General features: G+C 42.7%; 1 protein-coding gene across 4 annotated transcripts in view; it reads left to right on the forward strand.

The window, feature by feature from the left end:
* The window catches only part of Cfap43 (cilia and flagella associated protein 43), a 91,567-nt gene that overhangs the window by 16,281 nt on the left and 59,704 nt on the right, over positions 1-15,582 (forward strand). For all 4 annotated transcript variants that reach the window (XM_087907821.1, XM_087907822.1, XM_087907819.1 and 1 more), the window contains exons 5-6: positions 354-504; positions 9,952-10,111. In XM_087907821.1, coding sequence (XP_087763947.1) covers positions 354-504; positions 9,952-10,111 — 311 coding nt within the window. The remainder of the gene's footprint in view (positions 1-353; positions 505-9,951; positions 10,112-15,582) is intronic.

The raw sequence follows: 15,582 nt of genomic DNA on the forward strand, positions 1-15,582 counted from the left end.
AAGATGGATTTTTATCATCAGACATTGCAGAGGTAGCAGCTGGATTCCGGCTATATGTGCATGCTTATTTCAGCTCCCAGATGTGCGCCCACCCCCACCCCAAACATTGAAGTTTACAGTTTCTGCCTCACACAGTAACTTAGGATCGTCTCAATAATCCCCCATGCACTTCATTTTTAGCTACACATAGCCTGTCACTTTATGGCAGGTGTTTTGAAACCTGTTTCTTGGCCCTCACCTTCTCGCGTGTCTCTGTGGCAGAACACCTTCCCCATCTCATGCTGATACGCAGAGCCTCCACCCGGAATTGGTTTTCATTACTCCATTTGTTTCGATGTCTCCTTTATCTCCAGGTTGGTCAAGCTACCTCTGGAAGACGGGTCTCTCGTCAATGAAACGGATTTGCTGTTCCCCACCTCACTGCCCAAGGATCTCATTTACGGGCCTGTGCTGCCGCTGTCAGCCATTGCCGGGCTGGTGGGCGAAGAGGCCCAGACGTTCAGGGTAATTTTCTTGCTCGCTCCTAGGTGGCAGTCTTGGAAGGGAGGTCTCATTTGATTTTGAGGACCATGCTGATTGTTACTACATTTCCTAAGAAGCAAAGACTCCACATGCCTGAGTCTGGAAAATCAGGATCCAGTGTGGTTGAGGGACTGAGAAGCAGCCAAGTAGAGACCCAGGGTGGGAGTTGGCAAGCAGGCTTCCTGTCAGGGATGAAGATGTAAATGTTAAAATGTAGCTCTCACAGGTCACACCTGGGAGCGAAGGGGAGGAGCTGCAGAAGTCTGAGGGACATTTACATCAAGCTCCTTCTGGTTGGTTAGTAGACTCTCTTCCAGGCTGTGGGACCCCTGGTGGCCAGGCAGGAATGATCCTGTCTGAGGAACAGACTAACAACCAAAGCAAAGAGAGACATAACTCCTTATACAGGGTGATAATTGGGACAGCGGGGCGAGGTGGCCAGGGAGGGATTGCCACACAGCCAGCTTCTTTTCAGAGACTTGAAGCACGGGGTCCATCCTGTTACAAGCAGAAGGGCTGTTTCTAGTGCAGGGGATGGTGTGTCCAGAGGCCCTGGGGAGAGGCATGTCTGAGAGACTGAGAGGGATGGATGAAAGCAAACATGCTAAATGTGGTTCAGAGCAATGGTCAGGAGGGACACAAGGGAGAAAGTCACGGGGCAAGGCCTTTGGGATGAAGAGGAGGGGCACCACCGCTCGGGGCCACTGATGGCCTGCGAAGCTAAGCAGAGGACAAAGGCCGCCCAAGTGAAACAGCCCTACTGCGAATGAACGTGGGCGTTAGAAGTAACTCACAGGGAAAAACAAGATTGTCATAAAATGTCTGTGACAGGCAGACAAGAGACAAGTTCATAATATGTTCCCCCACTCCCCCTTTTTTTTTTCCTTTTTCTTTTTTTTTTAGTTTTTCGAGACAGATTTTCTCTGTAGCTTTGGAGCCTGTCCTGGAACTAGCGCAGGCTGGCCTCGAACTCACAGAGCTCTGTCTGCCTCTGCCTCCCGAGTCCTGGGATTAAAAATGTGCACCAACACCACAGGGCTCACTTTTGTAAAGAAGGAAGCATGGCTAATTTTTGTTTGGTCCTGGTTCTAGCTTTGGAAAATGAACCACCCCCTCTCAGCCACAAGAGGGCAGCAAAATAAAAAAACCAAGGCATTCAGTCTGACAGTCTGTCATTTGGTGCCTGGAACCACCCAATCTCCCTCCCCCTCCCTCCCTCCCTCCCTCCCTCCCTCCCTCCCTCCCTCTCTCTCTCTCTCTCTCTCTCTCTCTCTCTCTCTCTCTCTCTCTCTCTTTCTCTACCTCCCTTCCTTCTTCCCTTCCTCTCTCTATTTCTCTCGCTTTCTCCTATCTTCCCCCTCCCCCTCTCCCACTTTCAGTAAATGTGTACAGTCCTAATATTTCACACTGGCACTAAACAATGGGTCCAACGTAAAACATTTACAGTACAGGCAACTGTCCTTTGCTTTTGGAAGAAGCTATGAAACACCTCTTTAAATGCCTCTGTATAGTGGCCGTGGACATGGCACAGTGGGTAAACTCAGATGTGAGTCTGCAGGGGGCAGCTGTGTTCACCTGTCAGCCCAGAATAGGGGTGCAGTCATGTGCACTTGTTAATCCTGGGCACGGGGGCAGCCGTGTGCACCTGTCAATCCAGGGTAGGGATCAGCCGCGTGCTCCTGTCAGCCCAGCATCGGGGTGCAGTTATGTGCTCCTGTCAGTCCATGGTAGGGGTGCAGCTGTGTGCACCTGTGTCAGACAAGCATCGGGGTGCAACCATGTGCACCTGTCAATTCAGCATAGGGGACCTAATCAGGTGCTCTGGCTTGAGGGAGAATCCAGTAAGGTGAAGGGAAATAAGACACCTGCTGTTGAGCTCTAGCCTCTGAGAGTACACACGTGCTCCTTCACACACGTGCAGATGCACACACACCACATACAGAAGGAAAAAAATGAGTTACTGACACGGAACTGCAGTGTTAAACAAGGTTCATAAACAAACTAAGCAGCTTCATTTCCTGCGGGCGTCTGCCCTGTGCGTTCTCGCCATTTTCTGAAAGTAGACATTTAATGCCGTGGTGTTAAAACTCTACATCATACAGACGGCACATTCCGCAGAGTTTAACTCAGAATCTAGCTTCCCAGTAGCTTGTCTTTCATCTTCTATACATACATACGGTGAGGAAAAAGGGTGCAGCATTGATTAGCAGCTGTCCAATGAGTGGAAGTACAGGAAAAGTTATATCTCAAGTGCTTCAACTTCCTTCCTTTGAATGTCATTTTTTTTGTTTTCTTAAGTATTTTGAAATTTTAATTGAAGCATGATTAATAAAAACTCAGGGAGAGAAACTGGGGTTCAAACTGAAGACCAGAAAAATCAAAGCAGCCACACACTGGCTATTACTCTACCTCAGTCTGAAATGGCCATCCTGCCTCCAGGAATCTCAGAATGAGACTGTTTGAAAGCCGTTTTCTCCGATTTTCTAATCCCCTCTAGTCCTGGAATTAAAGGTGTGCACCACTGGGATTAAAGGCTTGCACTGCCCTATTTCTATGGCAACTAGTGTGACTACTGGGATTGAAGGTGTGTGTCACCACTGCCTGGTCTCTGTGGCTGATCAGTGTGGCTTGTTCTACTTTCCTGATCCCCAGGCAAACTTTATTTATTAAAATACTATTGAAATACTGCTATATTTCCCCTTTGTCTAAAATCAATAGGCTATAACTAAGAAAAACTATACAATAAGTACAATATATATTACTATATACAATATATACAGGCAATAAATACATCAACAATGTCTCATTCATTTACATTTGACAAATTCAGAGAAAATACTCCATATCTATCCTATCTTGGTGAGTTCAAAGTCTTGTACCTTATTCATTTTCTATAATAACTTGCATTACCATCTAAAACTATCTTTTACTATCTCTCAACCTTATATACTTTACAGTTCTTTAGTGAATTTCTTTTCTGAGTCTTATAAACAAAGGAGATGATAATGATAACTATCTAGTCTTTAACTTCCTCAGAGACCTCAGAAGGAAACAATATTAACTGAGTAAGCAGGAAGTGCAAACAAGCAACTTCCAAAAAACCATGAGTAATGACAGAAGCAGCTGGTGGCCTGGACAGTGACCCAAAGTTCATCTGTAACGGTGGGGTATCCATCTTTGGCCTACAGGCCTAGCATATCCAATAGACTTTTCTGTGAAGCAGGATACTTTGTATCCTGTTTGTCTCATTAGGACAACCTTGGCAGCAGTCAAGGCAGGGGTGTTTTCATGCTCAGTGACTTATTTTGCCACAAAGAAAGTAAACACCATGTGGTGTTTCTTCAATGCTCATACTTCTCTGAAGTAGATTGGTGCTGCCAGGAGCAGACATTTCTTATTGTCACAAAAAGAAGGACCTATGTTATTAAAACATCTTAAATGCCATATTCTATAAATCTCTGAAGTGTTTGAAGATGACCTGTCTATCTAAAATATATCTTTGTTTGACTTTGAAAACATACCTAATGTGACTACAAGTTAGATTATACTAGGTGACTGACTACGAACCTGCATTTCCTTATTATCCTAAACAGTTGGTAATAATAATCTTCAAGGACTAGAAATTTGCTTTACATTGTTAAATGAGTTATATAGGTATAACACCAAGAACAAGATTAGAAATGTCTGTAGAATGTGTTTCAACAAAAGTAATCTCAAATTTGTATCAATATACAAAATCTGTACAATATGCAAAAGTCCAATCCAATGTAAAACTAGTGGTTGCTTTTTAAAAGTAGATTCAATAGTCTACCTTTTCATCTTATTATATCTATATTTTTTCTTCTCAGAATAGATTCAATAATCTACCCGTTTATCCTATCATATCTATATCTCCCTTTTTTCTTTTCTTTTTTTCTCAAGACAGGGTTTCTCTATAGCTATGGAGCCTGTCCTGGAACTTGCTCTTTAGACCAGGATGGCCTCAAACTCACAGAGATCCACCTGCCTTGCCTCCCAAATACTAGCAGGTGTACACCACCCCTGCCTGACCTTTTTTTTTCTTTTCAAAACAAGATCACATCTGTATCTTCCTTTTTTTCTTTTCAGAGTAAACTCAATAACCTACCCTTTTATCCCATCATATCTATAGTCCCCCTTTTTTCTTTTCAAAACAAGAACCTTGAATCTAATTTCTTTTGTTTAGCTTTTGTCTTGACCATTATCCATAACAACATATAATCAACACACTGAACAAAGACAAACATCCATAACTCATCTTTTTTGTGAATGTGGACATGGTTTTCCAGGCAATTTCCTGATGATTAGGGGGTGCAGATAATCTTATGGGGGCCCAATGAAAATTTAGGATTATGGTCAAGTCCTTACTGGAGTATTCCGTGAGGCCTGATACTCTCAGCCAGAGTCTTGAAGCTGTTCTGGATGTAGAACTCAGAGAAAACTGCAACAGAGGTGCTCTGAAACATAGGATCATCTGTTCCCACTGGAGATTTCTCAGGGGATCTTCCTCAATCAAGCCTTGTTTTCTTTAACTAAGAATGAATACATAGACTCTCACTTCTTGTGGAAACAAAAGCAAAACCTCTTTCCTAAAGTAACGTATCTTTTGACTTCTGTCATGTATATGAGTGTTTTGTCTGCATATATGTCTGTACCATGCCTAGTGCTCAAGGAGGCCAAAAGAGGGCATCAAATCCCCTGGAACTGGAGTTACAGACAGGTGTGAGCTGCCACATGTGTGCTGGGAACTGAACCCAGGTCCTCTGGAAGAGAAGCCAGTGCTCTGAACTGTTGAGCCATCTCTCCAACTCCAAAATTGTCATTTCTTGTGGCCTGGGTACTAATGGCAAAGAAATAAATAATGACCTGATCTACGTAAGTGTCTCAAAAATTGGCAAGCCGGGGATTTTTACAAGATTACAGACATTAAGTAATCCCATTTTCTTTTATGTAGCTACTTCTGGAATGGCACATCATAAGCCTTTAAATAGGCCTGATACACATTGTGCAAGTTATTCTGGGCATTAGAAACTTATCCAATTTGGGGGGGGGGGATCAAAAACAGACGTTATCTGGGCAGAAAGCAGATCCAACATAATGATCAAGGGTTTGGTTTCCTTGTTCCATCTGCCCTCCCCCCTTTTTGGACAGAATTCAGTAAATAAGAATCTCTTTGGTGCATGCAAATATTCTTCAACATATTTGTGGTTCTTTTTTATCAAACTTGTAATGCAGTACAAAGTTGGACTCTGGTTTTCCATTTTGGTCCTGAAATGGTCAGAATGTCAAGAGTGTGAACCCAGAGGACTGGAAAAGGAGGCTGAGTTGGTCGATGTTTTTAGACACAGTTACCACACACACATTTCTTTTGAAATGCAGGACCAAGAATCATGACATCTACTCTACATTCCTTGGGCCTCCACCTTTATTCTTAAATAAACAACTATATTATTTAAGAAAATATACAATCAAACCTACAAAAAATGAAAAAGAAAAAAAACATGTCTAATTGTAGATTAACTTTCTGCAGCTGGAAAACTCCCAGGTCTTAATCCTTACCTCTATTTCACATACAGATCCCCGGTATTAGGGAGCCAGACTGGTAGAGTTTATTTTGGAGAGTCTGGGAATGGGGGTTGTCTTTTTTTTTTTTTTAAGATTTTGCAAGCTGGATACTGATGTACTTTGCCAGCATTGGACAGACAGGAGCAGATGGATCAAAAGTTCCAGGCTAGCCTGGGCTACACAGTGAGATCCTATCTCTAAATAGATAGATAGATAGATAGATAGATAGATAGATAGATAGATAGATAGATAGATAGTAGATAGATAGATAGATAGAAGATAGATAGATAGATAGATAGATAGATAGATAGATAGATAGATGATAGATAGATAGATGATAGATAGATAGATAGATAGAAGATAGATAGATAGATAGATAGATAGATAGATAGATAGAAGATAGATAGATAGAAGATAGATAGATAGATAGATAGATAGATAGATAGATAGATAGATAGATAGAAGATAGATAGATAGATAGAAGATAGATAGATAGAAGATAGATAGATAGACAGAAGATAGATAGATAGATTGATAGATAGATAGAAGGAAGATAGATAGATAGATAGATAGATAGATAGATAGATAGATAGATAGATAGAAGATAGAAGATAGATAGATGATAGATAGATAGAAGATAGATAAATAGAAGATAGATAGATAGATAGATAGATAGATAGATAAAAGATAGATAGATAGATAGATAGATAGATAGATAGATAGATAGATAGAAGATAGATAGACAGATAGATAGATAGACAGATAGATAGATAGATGATAGATAGATAGAAGATAGATAGATAGATAGATAGAAGATAGATAGAAGATAGATAGATAGAAGATAGATAGATAGATAGATAGATAGATAGATAGATAGATAGATAGATAGAAGATAGATAGATAGATAGATAGAAGATAGATAGATAGATAGATAGATAGATAGAAGATAGATAGATAGATAGATAGAAGATAGATAGATAGATAGATGATAGATAGATAGATAGATAGATAGATAGATAGATAGATAGATAGAAGATAGATAAAATGTTAACTACACTTAGCTGTGTCAAACTAGAGTCTTTCCTAGGATTAGACTGTCAGAAGTCATCAGAGCCACTCGAGAGGGTTTAAGTCCCCTGCTTCAGTGAATGTCACTCAGTCAGATACCACAGAAAAGCCATTTATTGGTGACAGTCTAAGCCCTTTGGTTAGCGGGTGGTGCGTTTTAAAAAGCAGGATTCAGGCTTTCACTTCCTAACTATCCAAGTCTGTGAAGACATGAACTAAATCGATGATGCAATTAAAGCCACCTCCCAGGTAAAACATCATCGTGCTGCATCTTCCGTCTGACCACTGCCTTGGTGGTATTTCAAGGTCCTTCTCTGTCCACTCTCCTCACTCGGCCAGGGGGAGCTGTATCATCACTGCTCCTGTAACCCACGTGCCTGGCTCAGCATCAGTCACTCTCTGATTCGACTGCTCGCTGATTCTCCTCTACACGGCGGTCCCGCTGAGAAGAAACTAGACTAGATGCACTGACTGCCCCATGACCAAGGGCTAGTGCACATGTGTAACATCAACGTACGCAGTATCAACAACATACGTCAGTCGCGAATCTGGTGGGTCTGCTGCTGTCACTGCCTTGAATCTACAAATATCTCATCAATTAAAAGAGCAATGTGTTGTCTTTATCAAACAATTGGGTATTTATTAGGAAGGTGGCTAGCACAGCAAGGAGTTCATAATGGACGCCTTACGAACATGTGGTTGCCAGTACTTCCCAACTCCAGCTCCTGCGCCGGTTGACTCCATCGTGTTTCTCAGCATGTTCTCCACGTTCAGCTTTGCAACTTCTTTTTTACTATGCTTTCCCTAACTAGTCAGTAACTTCTGTAAGGGAATGGAGCTTTCTCTGTCACTCACTACCGCCCATGGATGCTTGGAGCACTGTCTGGAAAGAGCCAAACACTCGATGGAAGCTGGTTAGATGAATGAGCACCTGCATAAGAAGGGCATAAAAGACGGAGCTCTTTCTTGTTCTTGACTTGGTTTGCTTTGGTTTTCCGAGACAGGCCTTCTCTGTGCAGTCCGGGCTGTCCTGGAACTTACTCTGTAGACCAGGCTGGCCTAAGTCAAACTCAGAGATCCGCCTTCCTCTGCTTTGCTGGAATTAAAGGCGTGTGACACCATTGCATAAAAAGAGAATTCTTAAATAATCTAAGCATGCTAGGAATTTGGCCTTTACCTTGTTAAAAAAGTTTATGTCAGTGGGTACAAGGATACCAGAAGAAAAATAAAGTGTATAAACACACACACACACACACACACACAGAGAGAGAGAGAGAGAGAGAGAGAGAGAGAGACAGAGATACACACATGCATTTGCAGGTTTGCACATAAGTGCATGTGTGTGCATGCACACACACACTAGTACGTTTCAATAGTTAAATAGAAAGAAGTTGAGTAGGGATGTGGTTCAGTGGTAGAATGCTTGCTTAGCATGGAAGAGGCCCCAGCACTGTCAAAAAAGAAAGAAAGAGAAAGAGAGAAACAGAGAAAGAAACAAAGAAAGAAAGAAAGAAAGAAAGGAAGAAAGGAAGAAAGAAAGAAAGAAAGAAAGAAAGAAAGAAAGAAAGAAAGAGAAAAAAGAGAAAAAGAAAGAGAAAAATAAAGGGAGAAAGGAAGAAAGAAAGAAAGAAAGAAAGAAAGAAAGAAAGGAAGGAAGGAAGGAAGGAAGGAAGGAAGGAAGGAAGGAGGGGGAGGGCAGACATGGAGGAAAGAGGGAGAGAAAGAGAGGGAACAGTTGAGAGGGAGAGAGATAAAAAGAGGGGAAGAAGAGGAGAGAGAGATGGAGATAGAAAGAGGAAAGGGAGGAAGAAGGGGAGATGGGAGAAGGAACAATGTAGGCCATATTCTAATATCCTCCATGCAAAATCTGGCGCTATGGGCAACATTTCTGACATGGTTGTCAAAGCCACCTAGAGCTGCAGTGAGGAGACTGTGTGGTCTGTTCAAGGCTTACTGAGAGGAGGCCTTGGAGTCTGGCCCTGCAGACACGGGACAGCCTCTCCTTGCTGTGCACAGAGCTGAAGGCTGGGGGTGGGGAGTTAATATCAGCATCTATGGCACGCCTGAACAAATTATGGCCTCTTTTTGTGACCCAAATCTAAGAATAGATTTTACACCTTGGAGGGTTATGAAAAAGAAAGCAAGGGCACATGTTTCAATCTGTGTGGTCCACAAACCCTGAAATACCCACTCCCGAGTCTTTTATAGGGGAAAACAACCCAACTTGTTTTCAACTTGGTCTAAACTGTTTCCAGGGCCCAAGTCAACTTCTGCTGACATCTGCTGACTGTGTGCATTTCCTTTCCTATGGAATCAAGGCACATGGAATGATCAGATATGGAGTCAGACCAAAGGTCATCTCATTGCCTTTGGAAGACAGTCAAGTGGAGGCCCCAAGATGACCTCTGACCCTTGCAAGACCAAAAGACAGGGCGCTATGACAGTCCTTCCTGAAAAGGGGGTGTTTGTAGCCAACCAAGGACCAGAGCCAAAGGTGGCCACTAAAAAACAGTTAATGGGGTGTTAATCAAAACTTCATCAGAGTCTGCGAAGAGAGAGCTCTGAGTGTAGCAGGATGGCCTTAGGTGTTGGTGGTGAAGTCAAATATGCAGAGAAAACTGGAGAAAGGGGAACTGACTCTGGTGTTGAGGATGAAAGGTCAGCGCGTTCCCTCTGGCCATTCACTCTGGTGTCTGGGGACAGCTGTGATGCTGGGTGTCTCTGTGGGCCTTGACCACGGCTGCTGTCTTAACACGTGAATGCTCTCCTCTCCCGTAGCCAAAAGATGATATCTATCCTCTGCTTCATCCGACCATGCATTGCTGGACTCCGTCGAACGAACTGTACGTTGGGTGTGAAGAGGGTCATCTTCTGGCGATTAACACAGAGACTCTGAAGGTGACTGTGCTCCAGAAGGTGGAGGAGATATCACTACTGGGTAAGAAACTGCTCTGCCCACAGTGCTGAAGCACAGCTGTGGAGTCGGCCTCGCATACTGTGTGTGGAGTCTTTCTCTGCCTGCCAGCGGCTCCCAAATCATGACATAGGGTTGCTAATTTGTTATGAAAACTTGGCCTATAGCTTAGGCTTGTTCCTAACTAGCTCTTATAACTTACATTAACCCAGTTATATTAATCTCCATCCTATCATGTGGCACCTCCTCTCTTCCATCTTGTACCTCCTGTTTCCTCTCCATGTCGCCAAGCTTTTCCCGTGTGCTTAGATTCCTCCTCCTATTCCTCTCTCTCCCTGGAAGTCCTGCCTAACCATTGGCCATTCAGATCTTTACTAAACCAGTCACAGCAATATAATCTGCACACAAGGTACAAATATCCCACAACAGTTTTGGTCCCTCATTTTCCCTTCTTAGAGAAATCTTGAGGCCTCCTTATTACCTAAGCAAACAAGAAATAAGCAACTTCCAAACTCTAGAAATGACAGAGACATCTATCTCACTGCCTGGACAGTCACCCAAAGATCCTCTGTACCTTTGGGGCATCCATCTTCAGCTTTCAGGTCCAAAGTTTCCAGCAGACATTTCCATGAAGCAGGAAATTTAAAGGCAGTTCAGTCACTATCTGCTGTGTCCTGCAGAATGTCTCACAGACTCTTTCATGAATCAGGAACCCTGAAAGACCATCTCACCTTTAGGCAAGTTCAGCAGTCCTCTCTCTGCGGGTTCTTTGTGTCCAGTTTATGCATCAGTCCAGGCAAGAGCAGTTTCTTGCCCAAATGGCTATCAAACTCCATAAGTAGCCTCTTCGATGCCCATTTTCCTCTTGAAGTAGATTGGTGCTGCCAGGAGCAGATGTGTCTCATTGTCATGAAAAACCCTAAGTTATTAAAACATTAAATGCCATATTCTCTAGTCTTTGAAAGATATGAAGAATGCCTATCTGAAATGTATCTATGCACATCTAGAAAATCTAACATGACTCCAAGCTTGACTATTGTTGACGATTATCCATTAACAACCTATATTTCCTAATTATACATTTTTAAACGAACTACACAATCACAATACCTCAATCAAGAGCAGAAATACATATACATATAACAAAACTGACCTTAAAATCCATACCTATGCAAATTACTCATACCTATATCATACCCCCCTTTAAATGTAAAAGAACATTTATAAACAATATCTGGAAATATGGGCACAGTTATTTCTCTCAAAACTGCTTCGTGCTGAATAGGGGTGCTGTTAATCAGGTCTTCATGGTATAACCTGTGTGTGTGAGGTTCATCTCAGTTGGCAGTTGAATGAAGTAATTTTTTGAGGATGATTTCAGCAACCTTTCTGGAGGATGTGGTCTATCATACCATACTGGGATAGAAGCAATCCACAGAGTCTCATCCTCTGTGAAAACAAAAGAAGAGCCTCTTTCCCAAAGTATCATATTTTTAGACCCAAATTCTGAAGTCATAATAACCTTATGATATCCATTCTGGTTTAGCTTGGCAGCCCATATAATAAAATGTCTCTCTGTACTTAGCTCCTTCACAGTCAAAAATTTTGAAGAAATCACAATATATGTAATCCCGACTCTCTGTGAATTTTCCATTTTTAAGTGGCTTATTTTTCTTTATTTCTTTTAATCTATAACTATCTGTACTCTGTTTCTTTAAAGACTTTACCCTTTTTTAAGGCATTAACTTTATTCTCTATATTCTTTTTCTTCTCTCTCCCAAGCCTACATACAGTCATCCAACACTGTGACCCATATAGAGGTCTTCTATGTCTGAATCTGTCCTATTGTGAATCTGTACTTCTTTACTGTCCAGGAGCAGTTCTTAAAATGCTAAGCGCTTCTTAAAATCTTTAGTTTGCACCACGTAGGGGTAATATGGTACCACCTATTTCCTGCCCAGTCTAGACCTTAACTGCGCTATTATTATGGTAATTATGATAGATCATGCCTGGGATCAGCACAGTTCAGCCCGGAGCCTGAGCCCCTGAGTCAAGCACAGTTCTAGGCACACAGCAAGTCCACATTGTAAAAGGAATGGTGGGCCACTTCCCGCCTCCCACCGGCTAGCTTTACATGAAATAATTACACGGAAACTGTATTCATTTAAACACTGCCTGGCCCATTACTTCCAGCCTCTTATTGGATAATTCTCACATCTTGCTTTAACCCATATTTAGTAATCTGTGTAGCACCACGAGGTGGTGGCTTACCAGGAAAGGTCCTAACCTGCATCTGTCTCTTGAGAGGAGAGTCATGGCGACTGTCTCACTGCCTACTTCCTCCCAACATTCTGTTCTGTTTACTCCACCTACCTAATTTTCTGTCCTGTCAAAGGGCCAAGGCAGTTTCTTTATTAACCAATGAAAGTAACACATAGATAGATGACCCTCCTCCATCACCTCCTCAGTTTGATCCTCTATTACCAAGTCCTGTGGATGCTTCTTGTGCCTAATCACTGTTTACTGAGTGTTAATAGGCCCTTAGTGTTCTGATACCATTTTATATGTTCATATCATGAAAGTCTCAGCACACCATAAAGAGATACATCTGTAACTCCACAACACACAGGGTTAAAAAAAAAACCTTCCTCATCTTCATGGGCCAGTAAGATGTCTCAACAAGTTAACGGGCTTGCCACCAAGCTTGCCACCAAGCCTGCCAATTAGGTTTGATCCCCAGAATACCTATATACAAATTGTGGCACACCTACCCTCCCTCCCACCACACACATGGAAGCTCAAACCCAACAAACTCACATCCATAAAAGCTGTGGGGCTGACACCTGAATCCAGGGACCAAGGTCTTGGACTCTCCAGTTCTGATCTCTGAAACAGTAACCTTTCCCGTTCTGTTTGGTTAGCTAACCATGTCCTTTTCTGCCTCCCATTCTTCCTTTCAACCCCCCTTCCTGTGGCAGCTGTCTCTTTAAATCCGCCATCCTGCAGATTAAAACCCTTTCATGTGCCTTGTTATCTCAAGATCATGCTATCAGCTCTCCCTTACATCGAATATCCACCCATTCTTGGTTCCATCAGCTGTGGCCAGAGTAGCACCTGGACCACAAGAACCCACCCCCACCCACCGGGGCTCTGGGAAGGGAACCTCATGGGGCCGGCTACTCAAACACGCACCACCGTGCACTCTCTCATCCAGCTCATCTTTTCACACCTTGATTTTTGCAACAAATACCATTTTCTGACATTAATCTACATCCACCCCAAAGCAAACAGCTGATTACCATCAAATTGCCCATATTGAAGACCCACGTTTAACACCCGACTCGGAGTCCGTGCTTTTCTGATGCCCCACCTGTTCTCAGCTGCCACGCTGAACTCATTTTCCACTGGACTCAGGATGTGTTTCACTGACCAGTGTTTTTCCTGGCTTCTCACAGATCTGCCTCCTTGTTCTTTTGCCGTTTTTCCTCCCCGTCTTACCCAATGTCTGCTTCTGCTCTCCGTTTTACCCAATATCTGGCTCCCCTATCTCTCCCTCTTGCAGGTTTCCTACAACTAAAATATCTTTCATGGACTCCCTCTCCCAACCCCTGACTCACACTTCCTTGGCAAAGCTTTCCCATATGCCCCTCCTCACTGTGACTGGCCCTGCAGCCCTGTTCCTCTCTACAGAGGATCTACCTGGACACTCTGTCGGCTCCCTCCGTCTTCATTTCCTTCCACTTCAACCTGATCAGACTTCTCATCATTCCTGTGTTCTTTTGCTGCCTTTGTTAGAGATGTCCATTTCCCTCTTGCCTCTCACTTCCTGTGGACCCTCCCTAGCCCCACCCCAACCTTCTGGCCCATTTGCTCACACTGGAGAGCGTGGGCACTGTAACACAATTGGAGCCTCACCATGGGCTACCACAATGGCCCCCAGCCTCCTTTCCCTCTAGGTCATCAGCTGGCTGAGGTCACTGAGAGGCTTGTGACACTCTTTAATCCTTCCACATAATCAAGTGGCCTCTGCAAGCACTTGTAGAATGAATTATAAAGCAATGCTTCTCACTCTGAATACCTGTCACATTTTTAATGTGTTTTATACACTCAGGCTTCAGTTGTCTTAAACATTGTCCACAATTCCTTTCCTGTATACTCTTTTTTTTTTTTACTGTGTTATAAATGCTTTCAAATATGTACTTATCAACTGGATTTGGTGGTTAAAGAGACTGTAATCCCTGCACTCAGGAGGCTGAGGCAGGTGGATTACGAGTTTGAAACCAGCCCAGATATGACCATCGTACAGAGGTTACCTTTCTACAGTAGCAAATTTCATTCTCCAAGAATTTAATCTTGGGAGATTTCCATTAACTCTAGCTTTACTCTGCTGTCCAATCATCTTAGCCTCTTCCCTGAACCATGTACTGCATTGTCATCGTGGACCAGGCTCTGAAACAGCTTTAACCAGCTCTATGCACTTGTTAGGGATAATTCTCTTACAGACTGACCAGGAGTCTAACATTCATGAAAGGCGAATGCGTGCCCCATGAGACTATTGCTTCCCCGAATCTCCTAAATCTAACATTGGCACAGGAGTCCATTCAGCTCTTACTCGGTCATTTGGCAATTCTTGTACGGTTACTGGATATATTAAGGTTGGTTGTTTGAAAATCTTAGGCTGTTCCTCTCAGTTCTTATAATGAAATGCTGAAATTGGTTCTCTATTAAATTCCTCTGTCTGGATTTGAATATCTCTGTGGTGTGTTTTATTAAGTTTTTCTAAGGCCTGTGTTTTAGCACTCAGATTAACCACCATTTTTAGTGATGAAACAAAAATGATAGAGCTGATAATGTTTATTATAACTGACATTGCACAAATCCCATCTAAATTGGCTATCTTCTCATTTAATCCTTCCATTTTCAAACTGTCCAGCATATGATCATACAGAGACACAAATCCTGCCAATGTAATGATGTTTCCCATTTTTTAATGTGGGGAAAAAACTCTCTCTTTTAAGTAATTCCTCCTTTTAATAATTCCAAATATCTTACCAAGTCTGCAGACGATGTTGGTGAAGATGTGATTGCTGCTACGTAGAACAGTAGAAGCCTCACTGGATTTCAAGGCAGCACTTAGTTTGGCAGCAGCCCGAGAAGGGGGTTCAGAGAAAGTCCACCAGGAGAGAAACAAGAAAAATCCAGCCAGTAGGGCAGTGACTCCAGCCGCTTGTAGCTCTGGCCCATGCCCGTGGCTGTAAAGTCATTGGCAAACAACTTTCTCATAAATTTGTACCCCAAATGTTAGGCACCAAATGTAGCACGAATCAGAAAAACCCAGAGACAATTATGGGGTAAGAGTCCCATCCATTGACCCTTACCTCTACCTCCGACCAAATATGAACAAGCCTGCCCCCACAAATCCTCAGACTGAGACTGAGACTGAGAGCTGTCTCCTCTCATTTTATATTCCTCTCTAGTACTGGGATTAAAGGTGT

The sequence above is a fragment of the Myodes glareolus genome, chromosome 7 (assembly GCF_982192425.1).
Source record: "Myodes glareolus chromosome 7, mMyoGla1.1, whole genome shotgun sequence".
Lineage (NCBI taxonomy): Eukaryota > Metazoa > Chordata > Mammalia > Rodentia > Cricetidae > Myodes > Myodes glareolus.